The 22,400-nt window shown below is 37.6% G+C and overlaps 1 protein-coding gene across 1 annotated transcript; it reads left to right on the forward strand.

The window, feature by feature from the left end:
- Window positions 1-2,217: 2,217 nt before the first annotated feature.
- FRG1 (FSHD region gene 1) lies at window positions 2,218-22,268 on the forward strand. The gene is made up of 9 exons (XM_047771830.1): window positions 2,218-2,509; window positions 3,105-3,175; window positions 9,933-10,058; window positions 11,245-11,302; window positions 12,168-12,282; window positions 17,723-17,827; window positions 19,825-19,916; window positions 20,429-20,539; window positions 22,169-22,268. The coding sequence occupies exons 1-9, from the start codon at window positions 2,448-2,450 to the stop codon at window positions 22,203-22,205; spliced, it is 777 nt and encodes a 258-aa protein (XP_047627786.1). The 5' UTR covers window positions 2,218-2,447; the 3' UTR covers window positions 22,206-22,268.
- Window positions 22,269-22,400: the final 132 nt, after the last annotated feature.

A 22,400-nucleotide genomic window follows, 5' to 3' on the forward strand; every position in this document is an offset into this window, starting at 1 on the left:
TACCACTCTGCCAAAAATGTTTTCCCAAAGGGTACCTCAATGTTGACTCAATGGCTTTCCTTCCATCTTGTCCTGAACATCTTCACTGTTAAATAATATTGTTCTTTCTGGAATTTCTCTTGGTTTTAATGTCTATAATTTCATTCTGCTTTTTCCTTCTTTTTATCTTCCTGTCCTCACTTTTTTTTTTTTTTTCTATTTACTACAGACATGGCTTAGTTCTTGTTTTCTGGTCTCTCCACATTTATTCCCTCACAGCAGGAATCCACTCCCTTGCTTTCACCGTTCCTGTCTATGTGATGATAACCATCAAATAATAACCAAGTTATACATAATCACAGACATCTACTGAGCATTTACTATGGGGATCACATCAAGGCTACAAGAATTACACCATTAAATCCTCACAACCCTAAGAGGGACTAAGCCCATTTTAAGAGACGAGGAAATTGAGGTTTTGCTCTAAAAAAGCCAACTCGGCAGTTTCTCATTTTTTTTTTTTTTTGTTCATGACTGGCAATTTTTTCATCATGACATATGGATTGTTATGATGCAGGAAAAGGGAAAGTATTGTGAAAATATTGGAAAAGATGTTAGAATAGCAGACAAGGATGCTAATCTACTAAATTATTTGTGATGATTCTGCCTTGAGTCAGGTTTGAGATGGGCTTATCCTGATTCTGTGGTGCCACTAGGAATCAAGTTTAAAATCACCTGAGATTCTTGAAGATATTCAAATGGGTCTCCATGTTTTCTATGTCACCAAGAGCTATGGCTTGAGTGGGAGGGCCCTGGTATCACTTCCACGACCCATCCTACCCACTGCTGTAGAACAAGGATGGTAGAGTACCACTCTGTTCATCTCATCCCTCTGCTATTTAATCTCTCTCATGCAAAGTCTTCAGCTTGTAAATGACCCCCAATTGCCTTCTCAATCCTAGTCCAGATCATTCTAATCTACCTGCCCTGTGTCCCAACCGACAGGGCTGCTCACTACTCCTCACGCAAGTCCTTTCCTTCTTTATCTCCATGCCTTTGCTCACAGTTCCCACCATCAGACATGCCTATCTTCCCCCATCTCCACCTGTCGAAATCCTACTCATCGTTTAAGACCCTTCTTAGAAGCCACCTTGACTATTAAGCATCTCCTGAGCTCTGGAAGAAGAAAGGAGCACACACTCCTTTAACATGTCACTGCCATACCCTGCTCTAACATTTTGTTTGTATCTTTCTCAGGGCACTTTGACATCTAATAATAATAGCTAACGTTTATGATGCACCATTTCTTAGGAATTTTAAAGAGTATGTTTCTTATATTAACTCTCCCAATATTCATCATAACCCCAGGCAGGGTCATTCCATATGATAGTTGAAAAAAAGAGGTGGTTAAATAAATTATGAAGTCTTCTAACTTGGAAGTACAGCAATGTTTGTCCACCCAAGCAGTCTGTCTCTGGAAGCCACAGTCTTAATTATATGCTACACTGCCTCAGGCCCTGAGTTGGAGCATTTTTGTATCTTTCTATTACCAAGCACAGTGTCTCTGCAGAGACTGCTGATAAAGGGCTGCTATTCCTTACTCTTTCAACTTTTTTTTCTTTCTTTTTTTTCTTTCTTTTTTTTTTTTTTTTTTTTTTTTTGCTTTTTTAGGGCCACACCCTGGGCATATGGAGGTTCCCAGGCTAGGAGTTCAATCAGAGCTACAGCTGCAACCTACACCACAGCTCACAGCAACACCAGATCCTTAACCCACTGAGCAAGGACAGGGATTGAACCCATAACCTCATGGTTCCTAGTCAGACTCGTTTCCTATGCGCCACGACGGGAACTCCACTCCAATTTTTCAACTTCTGTTTTTCTACCAAACCCCTCCTAGATAACAAGTCACACTCTCTTCATTACCCCACACCAGGCTTTCAAATTGTGTGTGTGTGTGTGTCTTTTTGTCTTTTCTAGGGCCGCACCTGCGGCATATGAAGGTTCCCAGGCTAGGGGTCAAATCAGAGCTGTAGCCACCGGCCTATGCCACAGCCACATCTGTGACCTACACCACAGCTCACAGCAACACCAGATCCTTAACCCACTGAGCAAAGTGGCTCCTGGCTCAAAGCAAGGCTGTGAGACCCGCTGTGTCCACCAGAGGGCGCGTCACCTCTAGAGTCCTCATTTAGACAAGCTCTAATGTTCAGTTCGCAGGAATTTAGGCCCTTTGTGGTTGCCGTAGCCCCAGGCTGTAAACAGGAAGTGGAATTTGGGACACAATCTTCAGGTGAAAGGGCCAGGGATTCGGAAGAGACCTTCACCGCTGGTGTCGCGTAAGTTCTCAGGGAGTCTGTACTCGGTACTCAGTCTCCACTTTCGAGTCCCTCTCGCCTGCTGCTGCTCCGGTTCACATATTTTGCCCTGAGCCAGCTTCCACCTCTTAGCACCGAGGCGTTCCCACGGCCATGGCCGAGTACTCCTACGTGAAGTCCACCAAACTCGTGCTCAAGGGAACCAAGACCAAGAGGTAAGGCCGCCAGTGTGTGCGGGAGACTGTCCCTCTCTGCCGAAAGTCCTCCGTTCCCCCTTCAAGCGGCGAGTCCGGTGGAAGCCGCGGGGAGCTGTCATTCAGGCTCCCAGCTCTAGGCCCTGGCTTCCTGCTGGGACCGACTGAGGCTGCGACTCAGTTCTCCACGCAGAGGCTGAGACGGGCCGCCGGGGTCGCCCCCTTAGTGTGCGTACCTATAGCCTGGGGTTCGGGTCCCTTGATGAGCCCCCCTCCAGACCACAGACCCAATAATGGGTCTGTATTAGTCCGCATGCAGGTTATAACAATAACTTCTTTTAATCGGGGTAATTATTTTCAACGTCTCCCTCTCACCTAAAAAAAAAAAATTTTATGCAATATGCGGATGTGAATTTTGAAAAGGATATGGGTTCGAACCTGGACTCCACCGATTACTAATTTTGTAATTTGTGGCGGGTTCATTACTATCTTTTGAGTTTCCGTTTACTCGGTTCTTGGGAGGGATTAGCGATATTATAAAAGGATTATTATGAGAATTAAATGAGATATGTATGCAAATAAATATAGCTAAACTTATCTACATAAATTACTGCAGTAAGAAGAAAAAGAGCAAAGAGAAGAAGAGAAAAAGAGAAGAAGATGAAGAAGCTCAGCTTGATATTGTTGGTGAGTTAGTTTTCTCTACTTTATTCTGAGAAAAGCTAACATTGGTTGAGATCCCTTTAAAAATATTTTCCTAGTTAGGGTTAAATAGGAAGAAGAAAGTAAAAGGAATTTATGACCAACTCATATTTGTCTTAAATATGACATACATACAAATGACATACATGTATGTCTGACATACATTTGTCTTAAAGTGCTCGAATGTTACAATTATAGATTTTTGTTATGCTTAGAACAGTAGATGTCATTAATGTCTTTTCTTTATTATCAGAACTAAGTACAAAAGAGAGGGAACATAGCTCTGGTACCATCATTAGACTACTTAATAACCCAGAGATTCTGGTATATATCATTTTAAAGGCCTGATATAGATGAATTTTTTTGGTAGCACCTGGCATGTGGAAGTCCCCAGGCCAGGGTTCACACCCACACGGCAGTTGCAGTCTGTGCCACAGCCTTAGCAATGCTGCATCCTTAACCCACTGCATCACAAGGGAACTCCTAGATAAATCTTATTAAACCAAGTAGATTTTACAAATTGTTTTCTCTCTCTTTTTTTTATATTGATATCCAGTTGTTCCGGCACCACTGATGAATAGACTTTCCTTTCTCCATTAAAGTGCTTTGGTATTTTTGTGAAAAATCAATTGACTTTATATGTGTTGATCTGTTTCTAGACTCTGTTCCATTGATTTGTCTATTGTCCTGTTGATTTATTTGTCTTGATTACTGTCATTTCATAAAGTCTTGAAATCAGGTGGCGTGAGCCCCCCAACTTTATACTTCTTTTTTGAGATTGTTTTGATTCTTCTAAATCTTTTGCATTTCCATATAAATTTTACAACTAGTTTATTGGTTTGTTGTTTTTTGTGGGAATATTTTTAATTACAAATTAAACTTCTTTAAGAGATATTTTCAGATTTTTTTCTGTCAATTTTGGCAATATGTGTCTAAAGAAAATTTTCATTTCATCTAAGTTGAGTTTATCAGCATAAAGTTGTACAAAATGTAGAATCTATATTGTAATTCATCATTCTTCATATTGATAACTTGTGTTTTTGTTCATTTTTTTCTGGACCAATCAGTCTAGATAAAGGTTTACCAATCTGTTCATCTTTATAAGATGCACTTTTTGATATCATTTATTTTTCTTTCCTGGCTTTTCTTTTCGATTTCATTTATTTCCAGTCTTTATCATCTGCTTCCTTTAACTTACTTTCAGTTTACTTTGCTCTTATTTTATAGCTCCTTAAGTTGGGGGGGTTAGATAGTCTTCACACCACTTTAGCTATAGCCAACAAATCCTGATGTTTTATGTCATTTTTATTTAGTTCAAAGTATTTTCTGTTTTCTTTGTGATTTCTTCCTTGACCCATGGGTTTTATCTTTTTTTCCTGCTTTTTCTTTTTTTTTTTTTTTGACCCATAAGTTAAAAGTATGCTATTTAATTTCCACTACTTGGAGATGCTGTTACTAACATGGTCTAACATGGTTGAAGAATATACTCTTGGTAAATTTCCATGTACTGTAGAAAAGAAAGAGTATTCTGAAGGTATTAATTTATTACTCTCTAAATGTCAGGTCACTTGATGGACTGAGTAGTCTTTCAAATCTTCTGTGTCTTTACTGATTTTTTTTTTTTTTTACTAATCCTTCCATTTATTGAGAGGGTTGTGTTAAAGTATCTATGATTCTGGATTTTTCTACATCTGTCGGTTTCTGCTTAGAATATTTTGAATCTCTGTTATGAAATGCATCCACATTTAGGACTGTTAGTTCTTCCTTATGAATTCAGTCTTTCAGTTTAATAAAATGTCCATCTTTATTTCTGATACTCGTCATTATCCTGAAGTCTAGTTAAATTATTTGAAGATCCTGTCAGACTTGTTTTTTTGTTTGTTTGTTTTGTTTTTTGTTTTTTTTTTTTTTTTGTCTTTTTGCTATTTCTTTGGGCCACTCCTGTGGCATATGGCGGTTCCCAGGCTAGGGGTTGAATCGGAGCTGTGGCTGCCAGCCTACGCCAGAGCCACAGCAACGCGGGATCCAAGCCGCTTCTGCAACCTACACCACAGCTCACAGCAACACCAGATCATTAACCCACTGAGCAAGGGCAGGGACCAAACCTGCAACCTCATGGTTCCTAGTCGGATTTGTTAACCACTGCGCCACGATGGGAACTCCTGCTTTTTGTTTTTAATTATTAGGGTATTTGGTTTTGCCCTTAGACCTAGACTGTGATCCTTACTCTCCAGGAAATAGTTCTTCTCATGGGTCCTCAACCAAATTCCTAAGGTACTCTGAGCTATCTCCACGCCAGTGTCTGCTGTCATCTCATGATCTCAGGTATTTTCAGTCACATCCCCTCTACTAAGCCGTGTGGAGTCTGCCCAGCCCCTGGCCAATGACCTGCAGAGAACCCCCCACACATACTTCTGCAATCCCAAACCCTGTGCAGTTCCCTTTTCTCCCGTACCTTGCTCAGCAAATTCTGATCACATCAACACCCCCAAATCTCAGCTCATTGAGGCTGCCTTGCTCTTTGGGGGGCTCCTCCTCGCTGACTGGTTGAGAAGCTGCCATTTGGCAGAAAGCTGAAGTGAATGTGAAGTTCATGTCATGTTTTTCCCTTTTCTCAACAGTCACAAGCCTGTGTTCCAATACCTAAAAACAGTTTTCTCGGTCCAGTTTCCTAGTTGTTCATGATGGCAGGGAAAGTCCAGTACTGGTTATTCTGTCTTGGCTGAAAGAGGAAGGCACCCTGCATCTTCTTCTCTTTATCCTCCCACCTTCTCATACATTCACAGTTTCCCCAAATTCCTGTGTAAGTAATGATGTACCTGTGGGGGGGGGGGGCGGATCTTTTTAATCTTGTAAAGCTGTTCTGTTGATTCCATACAAGGATCTGAAAGGCAGGTGTAAAGCCAGAGTAGACTGGTAAATAGGATGAAAGAAGTTCTGCCTATCACATAGGAAATATCAAGTCTGGACAATAATAAAGATCATGTCTGTAAGAAAATAATTTCAGTGAGTCCTGCTAGGTTTGGAAGTAACTGAACTTGTAATAGCGTAGTTTGTGAAATCCTACATACTTTTTTATCCTGGGAACTAAAGCCAGATAAGTTCCCTGTCAGCTTCCTGCAGCAGTTCCGTGAAGGGCATTGAGACTACTGCATGATAGGAAAAGAAAATGCCACTTCCAAAGCTAAGCTGTATGGTCCCTTTGTGCCGGGTTCATAGTACCTAAGAGATTTAAGGGGATCTTTAGCACAGAGGGATTGGGTCAGTTACAAGGTGAGATAAACTGTCACACACAGCCTGTCATCTCTCTCCTCCTCAGGGATAAATGGATATATAGGCAGCAGTACAAGAGTGAGGGCAGCACTGGGACACAGATTAACCAAAAAGAAAGGCCTCTCAGTATACAGGTCCTTCCTCTGTCTTTAGTATCTTCAGCAGGCTTAATTACAGGAAGTGAGTACCGTTAACAGTGTTTTATCAGCTGCTATGGCTTTTAAAGTGGGATGTTGATCCACCTGATATTTAGAAAACATGTGTTCATTTCTTCCTCTGTGTCAGACACCTGTAAAGCAAGATAGATCTGGTCCCTCTCTCACAGACCTTATTTTCTAAACAGTTAAATAAAAATGTACAGTGTGTTTAAGGGTGCAAACTTAAAACTGGTAGATAAATACGTCCTGGAAATCTAATGCACAACATAGTGATTATAGTCAGCAGTGCTGTACAATAAACTTCCAAGTTTCTAAGAGACTAAATCTTTGTGTGTGTGTGTCTTTTTGCCTTTTCTAGGGCTGCTTCCCGTGGCATATGGAGGTTCCCAGGCTAGGGATCTAATCAGAGCTGTAGACACCGGCCCTTGCCAGAGCCACAGCAATGCAGGATCCAAGCCACTTCTGCGTCTGCAACCTACACCACAGTTGATGGCAACACCAGATCCTTAACCCACTGAGTGAGGCCAGGGATCAAACCCGCAACCTCACGGTTACTAATCGGATTCGTTAACCACTGCGCCACAATGGGAACTCTGTCTAAGAGACTAAATCCTAACCATTCTCCGCACAAGAAAGAAATAACAATTATGTGACATGATAAAGGTGTAAGCTAATTCTATTGTAGTCATCTATTGCAATATATAAATGTACTAAACCAACATGTTGTCCACCTTAAACTTAAACCTTGTATGTCAATTATATAATTTTTTAATTTAAGAAATAAATTTAAGTGATCGAAAAGAAAAAATTACAATGTGTTACAAGCTTTTCAGTGTTACTGTTACTTCTCAATGTGTAGTGAGATTGCATAGCAGGAATACCTAACACTCTGCATAAGATTTGGAAACAAAGAATTTTAAATACGTCTATATTTTGATTTTTAAAATGTCAAGTAATATGTCAGAATGGATTCTTACGTTGAGCTTAGATGTCTGCAGCACCATAAACATAGCCTGGGCTATAACCCAGCATAGAGATAGGCAACTCCAGTTTCCACTGTTCTCAGTGTCCATTGCTTGTTTTACAAGCAAAATCCCAGGGTAATACTGACAGGTATTATGTCATGTTCTTTATTAAACAGATACATGATTTACAAATATTTCCTCCCATTCTATTGGTTGTCTTTTTATTCTCTTGATGGTGGTCTTCGAGGCACAAAAGTTTTTCATTTTGATGAAGTCCAGTTTGTCTGTTTTTTTCTTTGGTTATTTGTTCCTTTGGTATCAGATCCAAGGAAATCATTGCCAAATCCAATATCATGATGCTTCCCCCCATATGCTTTCTTCTAAGAGTTTTATAGTTTCAGCTCTTACATTTAGGTTTTTGATACATTTTGAGTTAGTATGTGTATATGATATTAGGTAAAGTCCAACTTCATATAAGCTAAAATTTTACTAATTTTTTATTGGTTATGAAAATCTGATCTGTTAGCTGAATAGCTAATTTTACACAGTGTAATTAACTTAATTTTTTAAAATATTTTATTATGGAAATTTTCAAAGTAATATATAAGTGGAGAAAAGAATATAATGACTCTCCCGTGATTATAATGAATCACTAAGTTTTAGTATTTATCAGTATTTTAACATCCTTGTTTCATTTATACACAAGCCCACTGTGAGAAAACATTTCATGCATACTTTTTTCTAGAGAATTTTAAAATAAATAACAGAAACTATGGCATTGTATATCTATATCCATAAATGTGCATTTCTTATAAGGTCAGTCTCCCCCCCCCCCTTTTCTCTTTTCATCTTTAATATACAGCACTATCATTATCAGACCCAACAAAAATCTGATACAATTTAGGTTCATACTCAACAGTGAAAAGCTTTTCCACTGAGATTGGGAACAAGACAAAGATGCCTACACTTGCCACTTTTATTCAACATAGTGTTGGAACTCCCAGCCAGAGAAGTTAGGCAACAAAAATAAATAAAATGCATCCAAATGAGAAAGAAAGAAGTAAAAATGTCACTATTTGAAGGTAATAGCAGAAAACCCAAAGACTCCATCAAAAGAACTATTAGAACTGAACAATGTATTCAGTAAAGTTGCCAAATATGAAATGAATATGCAAAAATCTCTTGCATTTACCATACATTAATAATGAACTATCAGAAAGCAAAATTAAGAAAAAAGTCCATTTACAGTTGCATCAAAAAGAATAAAACACCTGGAAATAAATTTAACGAAGAAGGTGAAAGACCTGTATGCTGAAAACTGTACAACATTAGTGACAGAAATTGAAGAAGACGCAGAGACATAGTCATGGACTACAAAAATTAATATTGTTAAAATGTTTAAACTACCCCCAAAGCAATCTGCAAATTCACTGTAATCCCTATCAAAATTTCAATGGCATTTTTCACATAAGTAGAACAAACAATCCTAAAAGTTGTATGGACCCACAAAAGAGCCCAAATAAACCAATACAGAGAAAGAAGAACAAGGCTGGAGGCATCATACGTCTTGATTTCAAACTATTATAAAGCTGTGGTAATCAAAACATATGGTATTGACATAATAATAGACACATATATCAATGGAACAGAATAGAGAGCCGAGAAATAAACCCATGCATATATAGTCAGTTAATTTACAACAAAGGAGCCAGGAATATACAAAGAGGAAAGGACAGTCTCTTCAGTAAATGATGTTGGGAAAACTGGACTGCTGTCTTGTACCATACATAAAAATTAACTTCAAATGCATTAAAGATGTAAATGTAAGACATAAAACCATAAAACTCCTAGAAGGAAAGTAAAGGCAATAAGCTCTTGACATTAGTCTTAGTAATTGTAATTATAATCTGGAGGAATGCATAGTGAGAAATAGGTCCTTGCCTCTGGAAAGCAGTCATGGATAACTGGAGGCTGAAATGAGAGACTGTTCTCTATGATTTTGTGCCTTCCATGTCCTGCTTTTTATATTTCAAAAGAATCTTGACTTTGGTGGTGGTCCCCTGCATCTACAAATCCACATACAAATGTGTGATGTAAAACTGATGAGATCTGAGTAAGTTTTGTGAATTATGTCAGTCAGTGTCAGTTTTCTGGTTTTGATACTGTACTATAGTTGGGCAGGATGTTACCATTGATAGAAAGTGAGGAAAGGGTATATGAGATCTCCCTATATTATTTCGTACAGCTGCAAATTTTTTTTTTAAATTTAACAGATACAGTAGCAACAAGTAAGAACCCTTTGTCAAATCCTAACTATAAATTTAAATTACTTTTTTTTTTTAATAGGAATCTGGTGGACAGTGACAAACTTTGGTGAAATTTCAGGAACCATAGCAATTGAAATGGATAAAGGAACCTACATACATGCACTTGACAATGGACTTTTTACACTGGGAGCACCACATAAAGAAGGTTCGTATCTGGTAGAAGCAATGGAAGGGAGAAAGCCACATAAAGAATGTATTTTAGGGAGTTCCCGTCGTGGCGCAGTGGTTAACGAATCCGACTAGGAACCATGAGGTTGCGGGTTCGGTCCCTGCCCTTGCTCAGTGGGTTAACGATCCGGCGTTGCCGTGAGCTGTGGTGTAGGTTGCAGACGCGGCTCGGATCCCGCGTTGCTGTGGCTCTGGCGTAGGCTGGCGGCTATAGCTCTGATTCGACCCCTAGCCTGGGAACCTCCATATGCCGCGGGAGCGGCCCAAGAAATAGCAACAACAACAACAAAAAAAGAATGTGTTTTATGACATTCATTCACTTTGGCCAGATTCTAACTAATCTGAAATATAATCCAAAGGTTATATTTGATTTAACACTTCCACTTTTTTCCTCCCTATTCGCGGCCCAAGAAATAGCAACAACAACAACAAAAAAAGAATGTGTTTTATGACATTCATTCACTTTGGCCAGATTCTAACTAATCTGAAATATAATCCAAAGGTTATATTTGATTTAACACTTCCACTTTTTTCCTCCCTATTTACCAATGTTGGAACTTCCCTCTATTCATTGTAAGCATTTAAAAAGATTCTGTATAGTTCCAGGAGAGTGTGTCTTTGGGAATCAAAAACAATATGAATAACTGAAATTATAAGTGGAAAGAAAATACTTGAGTAAAATGTTTGAATTCCTTTAGATCTTTTGCCAGAACTAACCTGAGCACTGTTAATAATTTGAAGTTTTCTCATTCCTTTTAGCCCAAGGGAAGAAGTGCTAATAAGATATGAAGTAATTAAGAAGACAAAAAAGCAGTAGATTTTGGTCTAAAAGGCCATCTCTTGAATAAATTAAAGCTTTTCATTTTTAAAATATTAAGTGTTTGTCTTTGTGCTAACTGCATTTTAAAACACAAAGAGATAGTATCTTAGAAAGGACTAAATAAGCATCATGCTGACCTATCTTGTTAAGGATATAAAGCTAAACTTTAGTTATTTGGAATACAAAGTAACTCTTGATACTATGTATCATAATTATATCATAATATAATATTCTTATATTCCATTTTAAAAGAAAAAAGTTATTTTGTTAAGCTAAGAAATATCTTTTCATGTGTATTTATAAGAAATGTCAAATTTATTTCAAAACGTTTTTTCTCCTGTAGTTGATGAGGGTCCTAGTCCTCCAGAGCAGTTTACAGCTGTCAAATTGTCTGATTCCAGGTGAGCTTGGGTTGAACTATAGTTAATACATTGTGGGTTTTTTGTTTGTTTGTTTTGCTTTTTAGGGCCACATCTAGGGCATATGGAAGTTCCAGTCTGGGGGTCTAATCAGAGCTGTAGCCGCTGGCCTACACCACAGCAACCCCAGATCCAAGCCACATCTTCGACCTACACCACAGCTCACGGCAACACCAGATCCTTAACCTACTGAGCCAGGCCAGGGATCTAACCCGCGTCCTTATGGATATTAGTGAGGTTTGTTAACCACTGAGCCACTATGGGAAGTCCTAATTAATACATTGTAATACAATGATGCATTATAATAGAATATTATATATCCATTTAAAGTAGTATATTTGAAGAATAATGAATTTGCAAAGTGTTTGTCATATAAGGTGTTATATAATGTTTTTATTAAAAAGTAGACTATTGGAGTTCCCATTATGGTGCAGTGGAAATGAATCCGACTAGGAACCATGAGGTTGTAGGTTCAATCCCTGGACTCACTCAGTGGGTTAAGGATCCAGCGTTGCCATGAGCTGTGGTGTAGGTCGCAGACATGGCTTGGATGCCATGTGGCTGTGGCTGTGTCTGTGGCCAGCAGCTGTAGCTCCAATTTGACCCCTAGCCTGGGAACCTCCATATCCTGCAAGTGCGGCCCTAAAAAGCAAAAAAAAAAAAGTGGACTATTAAATTTTATTTATAGAACTACATTGTTCAATACGGTAGCTGCTAGCCAGCCACACATTGTTTTGAACATTTGGACTATGCTTAGTCTGAATATACACACACATTATTTTTATGTTCTATATTTAATTTTCTTTCTCTTAGTTTTTAACATTTATCTAATTTGTTAAATCTGAAGAATTGCCCTGAAATCCGGCTATGGAAAATACCTTGGTATAAATTCAGATGGACTTGTTGTTGGGCGTTCAGATGCAATTGGACCAAGAGAACAATGGGAACCAGTCTTTCAAGATGTGAGTACTGTTATTGTTTATAAAAGCTTTTTTTCAATGTAAGAGAAAATCTCTAACAGTCAATGAGAGCAGGTATTTTTTTAAAAAAAGTAGTATATAATAATATATTAAGTTGTAAAAAACCAATATGAATTTATAACCTTAAAAAGATCTTTAAATATAGTGCAAAAGGGAGTTCCCATTGTGGCCCAGTGGAAACGAATCCAATTACTGTCCTTGAGGATGCAGGTTCCATCCCTGGCCTCACTTAGTGGGTTAAAGGATCCAGTATTGCCATGAGCTGTGGTGTTGGCCGGCAGCTGTGGCTCCGTTTGGACCCCTAGTCTGGGAACTTTCATATGCCATGAGTGTGGCCCTAAAAAGAAAAAAAAAAAAAAAATAGCACGGGAGTTCCAGTCATGGCTCAGCAGAAACAAATCCAACTAGGAACCATGAGGTTGCAGGTTCAATCCCTGGCCTGGCTCTGTGGGTTGGGGATCTGGCATTGCTGTGAGCTGTGGTGTAGGTCGCAGATGTGGCTCGGATTCCACATTGCTGTTGCTGTAGCGTAGGCCGGCAGCTATAGCTACAATTCGACCCCTAGCCTGGGAACCTCCATATGCCGTTGGTGTGGCCCTAAAAAATGGACAAAAAATCAAAAAAAAAAAAAAAGTCTAACACCGGAATTAAAAAAATTAACAAAGTGAAAGAGACCAGCTACAGAATAGGAAAAAGTATTTGCAAACCATGTATCTGATAAAGAGTTAATATCCAAAATATATAAGAAATTCATTCAGTAGCAAAAAAAAAAAATTTAAAAATGGACAAATAAACTGAATATATATTTTTCATTATATAAACAGAAAAGGCCAACATATTATAAGGCCAGGATGAGTTAGATACTACCACTCATATAGAACTTTACGGATGTTCATTTCATTTCACTTTATTTTTGGGAAAGACACTAAGTTTTACATTTTTAAACTTAAATGAAAGACTTAAAAGTCCCTGATAGAACAAGTAAAACTTCATTGCAAAGAGGAACTCAGTAGGGAGTTCCTGTCGTGGTTCAGTGGTTAACAACCAGTACTAGCATCCAGGAGCATGCAGGTTTGATCCCTGGCCTCGCTTGGTGGGTTAATGATCTGGCATTGCCAAGAGCTGGGGTGTAGGTCGCAGACGTGACTCAGATCGTGCATTGCTGTGGCTCTGGTGTAGGCCGGCGACCTGTAGGTCAGATTCGAACCCTAGCCTAGGAACCTCCATATGCCACCAGTGCGGCCTTAAAAAAGAGGAAAAAAAAAAGAAATGAGTCACAATGGATACCACAGAACTACAAAAAATCATGAGAAAATACTGTCAACAATTATATGCCAACAAATTTGACAACCTAGAAAAAACGGACAACTTTCTAGAGACTTACTGCCAAAACTGAATCAAGAAGAAATAGATCAACTGAACAAACTGATCACTAGAAATGAAATTGCCTATGTCATAAAAACACTCGCTACAAATAAAAGTCCAGGAACATATGGCTTCACAGGCAAATTCTACCAAACATACAAAAAGGAACTTATACCCATCCTCCTTAAACTTTTCCAAAAGGTTGAAGGAACACTCCCAAAGTCATTCTCTGATGTCACCATCACCCTAATTCCAAGAACAGACAAAAGATACCACCAAAAAAGAAAACTATCGACCAATATCTTTGATGAATATAGATGCAAAAATTCTCAACAAAATTCTAGCCAACCAAATCCAACAACATATCAGAAAGATTGTACACCACGACCAGGTACAGTTCATCCCAGGTGCACAAGAATGGTTCAACATATGTAAATCCGTCAACGTCATATACCACATTAACAAAAAAAAAAAAGTCAAATCCACATGATCATCTCAATAGATGCAAAAAAAGCATTTGACAAAGTCCAACATCCATTCATGATAAAAACTCTTAACCAAAGTGGGTATGGAGGGAACATTCCTTAACATAATCAAAGCCATTTATGGCAAACCCACAGCAAATATAATACTCAATGGAGAAAAGCTGAAATCCTTCCCACTAAAATCTGGAACAAGACAGGGATGCCCAGTCTCACCACTGTTACTCAACAGAGTATTGGAAGTCCTAGCCACAGCAATCATTCAAACAAAAGAAATAAAAGTCATCCAAATAGGAAGAGAAGAGGTAAAACTGTCACTGTTGCAGATGACATGATACTATATATATATAAAACTCCAAGGACTCAACCCAAAAACTACTTGAACTGATCAACAAATTCAGCAAAGTAACAGGATATAAGATTAACATTCAGAAATCAGTCACATTTCTGTACACTAACAATGAAATATTAGAAAAGGAATACAGAAATACAATACCCTTTAAAATTGCACCCCCAAAAATCAAATACCTGGGTATACACCCAACCAAGGAGGTGAAAGACTTATATGCTGAGAACTAGAAAGCATTAATCAAGGAAATTAAAGAAGATATAAAGAAATGGAAAGATATTCCATGCTCCTGGGCTGGAAAAATTAATATTGTAAAAATGGCCATACTACCCAAAGCAATCTACAGATTCAATGCAATCCCTCTCAAATTACCCATGACATTTTTCACAGAACTAGAACAAACAATCTAAAAATGTATATGGAACCACAAAAGACCCAGAATTGCCAACGCAATTCTGAGAAACAAAAACCAAGCAGGAGGCATAACTCTCCCAGACTTCAGGAAATACTACAAAGCCACAGTCATCAAGACAGTGTGGTACTGGTACCAAAACAGACATACAGACCAATGGAACAGAATAGAGAACCCAGAAATAAACCCAGACACCTACGGTCAATTAATCTTTGACAAAGGAGGCAAGAACATAAAATGAGAAAAAGACAGTCTTTTCGTCAAGAAATGCTGGGAAACCTGGACAGCTGCATGCAAATCAATGAAGCTAGAACACACCCTCACACCATTCACAAAAATAAACTCAAAATGGCTGAAAGACTTAAATATAAGACAAGACACCATCAAACTCCTAGAAGAGAACATAGGCAAAACATTCTCTGACATCAGCCTTACAAATGTTTTCTCAGGTCAGTCTCCCAAAGCAACAGAAATAAAAGCAAAAATAAACCGATGGGACCTAATCAAACTGACAAGCTTTTGCACAGCAAAGGAAACCAAAAAGAAAATAAAAAGACAACTTATAGAATGGGAGAAAATACTTTCAAATGATTCAACTGACAAGGGCTTAATCTCTAAAATATACAAGCAACTTATACAACTCAACAGCAAAAAAGCCAACAACCCAATTGAAAAATGGGCAAAAGACCTGAAGAAACATTTCTCCAAGGAAAATGTACAGATGGCCAACAAGCACATGAAAAAATGCTCGACACCCCTGATTATTAGAAATGCAAATCAAAAACTACCATGAGATACCACCTCACACCAATCACAGTGGCCATCATTAATAAGTCCACAAATAACAATTGCTGGAGGGGATGTGGAGAAAAGGGAACCCTCCTGCACTGTTGGTAGGAATGTAAGCTAGTAAAACCACTATGGAGAACAGTATGGAGATACCTTAGAAAACTATACATAGAACTACCATATTACCCAGCAATCCCACTCTTGGGCATACATCCAGACAAAACTTCCCTTAAAAAAGACACATGCACCCGCATGTTCACTGCAGCACTATTCACAATAGCCAAGACATGGAAACAACCCAAATGTCCATCGACAGACAATTGGATTAGGAAAATGTGGTATATATACACAATGGAATCCTACTCAGCCATAAAAAAGAACAAAATAATGCCATTTGCAGCAACACGAATGGAACTAGAGACTCTCATCCTGAGTGAAGTAAGTCAGAAAGAGACAGACAAATACCATATGATATCACTTATATCTGGAATCTAATATACAGCACAAATGAGCCTTTCCACAGAAAAGAAAATCATGGACTTGGAGAATAGACTTCTTGTTGCCTATGTGGAGGGAGAGGGGAAGGGAGTGGGGTGGATTGGGAGCTTGGGGTTAATGAATGCAAACTATTGCTTTTGGAATGGATTAGCAATGAGTTCCTGCTGTGTAGCACTGGGAACTATGTCTAGTCACTTGTGATGGATCATGATAATGTGAGAAAATAGAATGTGTGCATGTATGTGTAACTGGGTTACCTTGCTGTACAGTAGGAAAAAAAATTGTATTGGGGAAATAACAATAATAAAAAAATAAAAATAAAACTGCAGCCTTACCATCCAGGAAAAAAAAGGAGGGGGGGGGGAAACTCAGTGGAAAGATCAGCACAGATTTAAATCTCCTTGGACTATCTAGCCACCTCCAAGCTCACCAAGAGTTACCCAAATGACAGAAAACCCAGCCCTTGCCACCTCAAATAAATTAAATCAAATCCATGTGTTTAGCACTTTCGTAACTGATACAATGGAAAATTATTAATATACCTTATAAGGATTTCATTTATAAATATATTGTCTGATGCTTAAGGTAGTCATAGTTTTCCAAAACAATCAACCATATACGAGTTATAATTAAACCTTATATTTTAATGGAATTTAACAAAGTTTATAATCTAAGTTTAGATATATAAAAAAAGGTTCAGTTTTATTTATTACAGTCAGTATAATACACTGAACATTAAACAACTAAAAAAGAATATAAATAATTCTTCCTATACCCAAAAGCCCCTCTGACATTGATTCTTTTTTTTGTTTTTTGTCCTTTTAGGGCCACACCCACGGCATACGAAGGTTCCCAGGCTAGGGGTCCAATTGGAACTGTAGCCACCAGCATACGCCAGAGCCACAGCAGTGCAGATCCCAGCTATATCTGCAGCCTACATTCACAACTCACGGCAATTCAGGATCCTTAACCCACTGAGTGAGGCCAGGGATGGAACCAGCCACCTCATGGTTCCTGGTCTGATTCATTTCCACTGGCTGCGCTACTTTGGGAACTCCCCAGGCATTGATTCTTAAAGTTCTGAGCAGTAAATTCAAATGCATTAAAGGCTACCTTTTATATGATATGTTTTTATATTTTTTAATAATGGAGGAAATTTTTACTTAAAACTACTGTTTGAGTAAAACATTATACTATAATTTTTCTGTCTTTAAAACTAATTTTTTAAACTGAACTAAATTATATCTTAAATAATCTTCAAAGTCAAAAGAAACAATTCTATTCCATCTAGTTAGAATTTAGTCCTACTAATACAATATCCTAAAAATATTTTATGTGGTTATCTTTGAGTAGTAAGATTATAGGTGATTTTGGTTTGCTTGTCTATATGTTTTTGTATTTTCCAGGTTTCCTTCAAATTCTTTCTCCTGATTACTTTTAGACTGAAGAAAAAATTTAGTCTCAAGACTTAAGAATTTTTTTGCAGATATTCTTATAATTTATTTTTTGCTATTTTGTTTCATTTAGGGGAAAATGGCTTTACTGGCCTCAAATAGCTGCTTTATTAGATGCAATGAAGCAGGAGATATAGAAGCAAAAAGTAAAACAGCAGGAGAAGAAGAAATGATAAAGGTAATCATGACACTTTTCTATAGACTAATACATGTCACATATATGGTGTGACTACATCTCTTTAAAATGTTACAGTCTGATCCAGATTTGCTGTGTGTAATGCATTAGTGAGGGCCAAAGTGGAAGACTTAAAGAAATGGGGAAAAAACACCTTTTCTAAAGTGACCTTAATCCCTATAAATGAAGCATAAAAATCCATGTTACATTTTTTTCTACTATCAGCATAATTTAAAACCATCTATCAAATATCTGGAGTTCCTGCTGTGGTGCAGTGGGTTAAGAATCTGGCATTGTCTCTGTGGTGGCTTGGGTTTTATTCCCTAGCCCAGCACAGTGGCTTAAGGATCCAGTGTTGCTGCAGCTGAGGCATAGCTCAGATTTGACCCCTGACCTAAGAACTTCCATTCCACTTCGACTGAAAGTGCAGCCAAAAAAAAAAAAAGGTAAAAACATAGTTAAAAAAACAAAAGCATCAATCAAGTATCTGTGTATGTTTTGTGTTAAATTCTGTCATATATTTGCCTTTATTTTTTAAGTGTTCTCAATTTTCATAATCCTCAGTTTTACTAAAGCAAATAGCTGCAGGTACTCTCCTGAATGCGTCATGTGCATTGTTGTCTTTAATCTTCATAACGTTCTTATGCTATAGTTAGTATTACCTTAACTTTACAGAGAAGGAAACAGTCTTTGGACCCTCATTATATCCTCACCATTTTAATCAGTCACTTCATGAAAGTGATACAGGAGAGGCAGGATAGGTATCCAGGCCCAAGTGACTCTAAAAATTATATCCCTCACCATTCTGCTTCTGAGGAAGTAAATCATTAGAAAAATGCAAGTGGATTTCTGACTTGCTGATTTTTAATTTTATTTATTTATATTTTATTGAATCTTGTTTAAGTTGTTTTTCATCTGGATTACACTATAAAAGTATGATTATTGAAGACAGAGTGCAAATACATGTGCAGTACTTGCACGTCTGCAGGGGTGGTGGGGGGAATCCCACTATGCTGTATTTATCATTAATTACAACCATCTTTATCTGAAGTACCTGTCACATTTCCCTGGATCTTTTTGGTCAGTCAGGTACTTGAACCTCTGAGCAGTGATAATCCAGCATTCTCTGCACCTTGCCTTTGTCATTTCAGGCTCTGCTAGCCTGTGTCGGCATCCACCTTTATGCCCTGGCCTTGAAGAATACTGCCGTCAAAAGCAGTATTGCGTCACAGGCATGGCCTGGAATTTCCTCAAGTCTTCTAGGACCCCCCCCCCAGCCAAAACTGTTGCACACATATTATTAGCGCATGCTTTATTAGTCACCACTTTCTAAGCAATCTTGGAATTGTGCTCTGAGCTGTGGAGATCTGGGTCCATTGGGTTGCAGATTACCAGTTCCACAGCCCTGTATTCTGTCCTCTTCTTGCCCTTCTCAGTTGATCCTTATTGCTGTATCTGTGTCAGTTAATTTATGGCATGTGATAGTAATTGTCAGTCAAAATTTATGAGGCTATAAGGAGGAGTTAAAAAGGATAGATTCCAATTAGGTGAAAATAAATTGTATTATGTTAAAAATTGTAATGTATCTGTTAATATCCTATGACAGTAAACCAGCTACTGGCTTAAACTTTCAACATTATAAAATAAACACTAAATATTGGGATAATCTGATCCTACTGTATTTACTTTTGTGACCAAAATTAATTTATTGCCTAATTGGCTTATGGGATCTGATCTATATATAATACGCTTTTCAAATAATTTTCTCTGACTTCTTTCTGATATAAGGACTCTAGAGAAACATAATAGCAATTATTTACATAAATTATATATATAAATAAAAACACTATCTAAAACCTGTCCTTTTCTCACCCTAATTGCTAAGTTAATTTTTTTCTTCTTTTACATAAATCACCTAGAATATTCTTTTGTAATAAGTAAAGTGGGGCAGGGGGAAAAATAAATGTGTAACCTGTTGGTTTCTCATCTCCAATATCCAGATTAGATCCTGTGCCGAAAGAGAAACTAAGAAAAAAGATGATATTCCAGAAGAAGACAAAGGAAATGTTAAACAGTGTGAAATCAATTATGTGTAAGTATTTTTTTTTTCCTTTTAGAACTATAGATTTAGCAGTGGCATGCTTTTCAAAGTGCCTAAAATAAAATACCTAAAGGGCAAGAGGAGGCAGCGTAATGTAGACTCTAGGACACAGCACTAAACTGAATGCATCTCTTAAGGTTTGTTTTCCTCACTATCCTTCTAGCTTTCAAAGCTCAGGTCACTTGGGTGAGTCTCTTTTCCCTTCTCTGTAGAGTGGGGATAATTGTCAGTACATAATGCCAACCAATGCTGCCAGGAAACAGGAGACTCCAGCCCCCATTCCCAAGTGTTGAATTTGTAGAGCTACCCAAACAATGGCCCTCTTGATGGATGGTGAGATACTAAGGTCATTTTTGCAGCTGAAAAGCTATATGTTATTTAAGAATTATCATTAGTTTTTTTAAATGAATGAAAACCTTTTAAAATGTTTGTAAGCTCATCAGTAAACATGTATGTATAATCAAAGTGTGAGATGTTTCTCAAGAAAGGAATTTTCTTAACAGAAAGAAATTCCAGAGCTTCCAAGACCACAAACTTAAAGTAAGTAAAGAAGACAGTAAAATTCTTAAAAAGGCCCGGAAAGATGGGTTTTTGCATGAAACACTTCTGGACAGGTAGGTGTATTTTTATTCATTTCCACCTATCTTCAGTAGCCAATAGAAGTGATGTATATAAACCCATATTATTTTTTTAATTATAGTAATTTTCAAATTTTTGTCTTTATTTCTATTTTTTTAATGTGGTATTACTACCTAAAAAGGACATCGTAAGTCTGGGCAAAGATCACTAAGAAAGAATATCTGAACATAGCCAGATTCCGAGTGCTTATATATTTTGTTGTAAGAAATTCAGGATTGGGAGTTCCCGTCGTGGTGCAGTGGTTAACAAATCCGACTAGGAACCATGAGGTTGCGGGTTCGGTCCCTGCCCTTGCTCAGTGGGTTAACAATCCGGCGTTGCCATGAGCTGTGGTGTAGGTTGCAGACGCGGCTCGGATCCCGCGTTGCTGTGGCTCTGGCGTAGGCTGGTGGCTACAGCTCCGATTCGACCCCTAGCCTGGGAACCTCCGTATGCCGCGGGAGTGGCCCAAGAAATAGCAACAACAACAACAACAACAAAAAGACAAAAGACAAAAAAAAAATGTTTAAAAAAAAAAAAAGAAATTCAGGATTGACTGAAAGTACTTAATAAATTTAATTAAGTTGAATTCAGAAGTGTACAGGATATTTATCATAGCACATTATTAATATTTATTTATTACTAGTCCTATTTAGGTAAGCAGTGTCCTAGATTTATAATTTAAAAAAATAGTTAGGTTTAGCTGTGAGCTTGCAAGTATAAATCAACTAACTGCCAGATCAAAAGAGAATTTGGTAATCTGTTGCTACTTGTTCAAGTCCTATGTTGCAAATTTAGACTGAAAGTTTTTTTATATTACTTAATGCTTTATTGTATGTTTCCCATTTACCCATCAGTCAAGTGGTTATTTGCAGGCAGCAAATGATGTAATAATTTTTTCCAGCTAAGCAAATTAGCATGTATCTGTTTCTAAGAAATCAAGAATGGGATATATGGAGTTCCCATCGTGGCGCAGCAGAAAACGAATCTGACTAGGAACCATGAGGTTGTGGGTTCGATCCCTGGCCTCACTCGGTGGGTTAAAGATCCAGCATTGCCATGAGCTGTGGTGTAGGTCACAGACACAGCTCGGAACTGGCGTTGCTGTGGCTCTCGAGTAGTCCCACAGCTACAGCTCTGTTTCAACCCCCAGCCTGAGAACTTCCATATGCCACAGGTGCAGCCCTAAAATGACAAAAAGACAAAAAAAAAAAAAAAAGAATGGGATATAAAAAATAATCAGGATATGGACCCAAAAGAAATAGAATTAAGATCTATATCCTGTAAGTTATATGGCTTATGAAAATACATCATTGCTACCTTGTTACATAGAAGTTTAGGGCATGTTTAAAATCAGAGGAAATTTAAATTGCTATTACGGATTTAAAAAAGCCCTTAGGCAAGATTAGGAAATTCTGTAATTTTTGTAAGAATAAAATCTATTTAGTATGTATGTAAAACTGAAAAGTAAAATTTTAATTGAAGTATTTTAATATAAGCAGTGTGGTAACATAATAACCAAAATTGAGAACACAATTCTAAATAAGATTTTATGTTTAGTAGCAGTTGAATATATGACATGTTTCACTTAGATTAATTTTTATCATTTGTTTTTGTTTAAACAGGAGAGCCAAATTGAAAGCTGATAGATACTGCAAGTGATCAGAATTTTCATTTTACTCCTCTTTTTGTTTTTTTCTGAATAAAAAAAAAAATCAGTGGAAATGTTTTTACGGAATTATTGGGCTGTTATGGAGTTATTGCTGAACCAGTAGCTAGATTTAAGCAATTGATTAATCAAGTTTAATTGAGATTCTCCATGTATGTACCTTTTAGTTAACTGCATTGTTTCCACAG

This window comes from Phacochoerus africanus, chromosome 3 (genome assembly GCF_016906955.1).
Source record: "Phacochoerus africanus isolate WHEZ1 chromosome 3, ROS_Pafr_v1, whole genome shotgun sequence".
Classification (NCBI taxonomy): Eukaryota; Metazoa; Chordata; class Mammalia; order Artiodactyla; family Suidae; genus Phacochoerus; species Phacochoerus africanus.

Excerpts from the sequence above, each read along its gene's own strand:
- FRG1 (XM_047771830.1), top strand. The coding sequence starts at position 2,448 with ATGGCCGAGTACTCCTACGTGAAGTCCACCAAACTCGTGCTCAAGGGA. Across the intron at positions 2,510-3,104 it reads AAGGGAACCAAGACCAAGAG|TAAGAAGAAAAAGAGCAAAG; the intron begins GTAAGGCCGCCA and ends AAATTACTGCAG. Across the intron at positions 10,059-11,244 it reads GGGAGCACCACATAAAGAAG|TTGATGAGGGTCCTAGTCCT; the intron begins GTTCGTATCTGG and ends TTTCTCCTGTAG.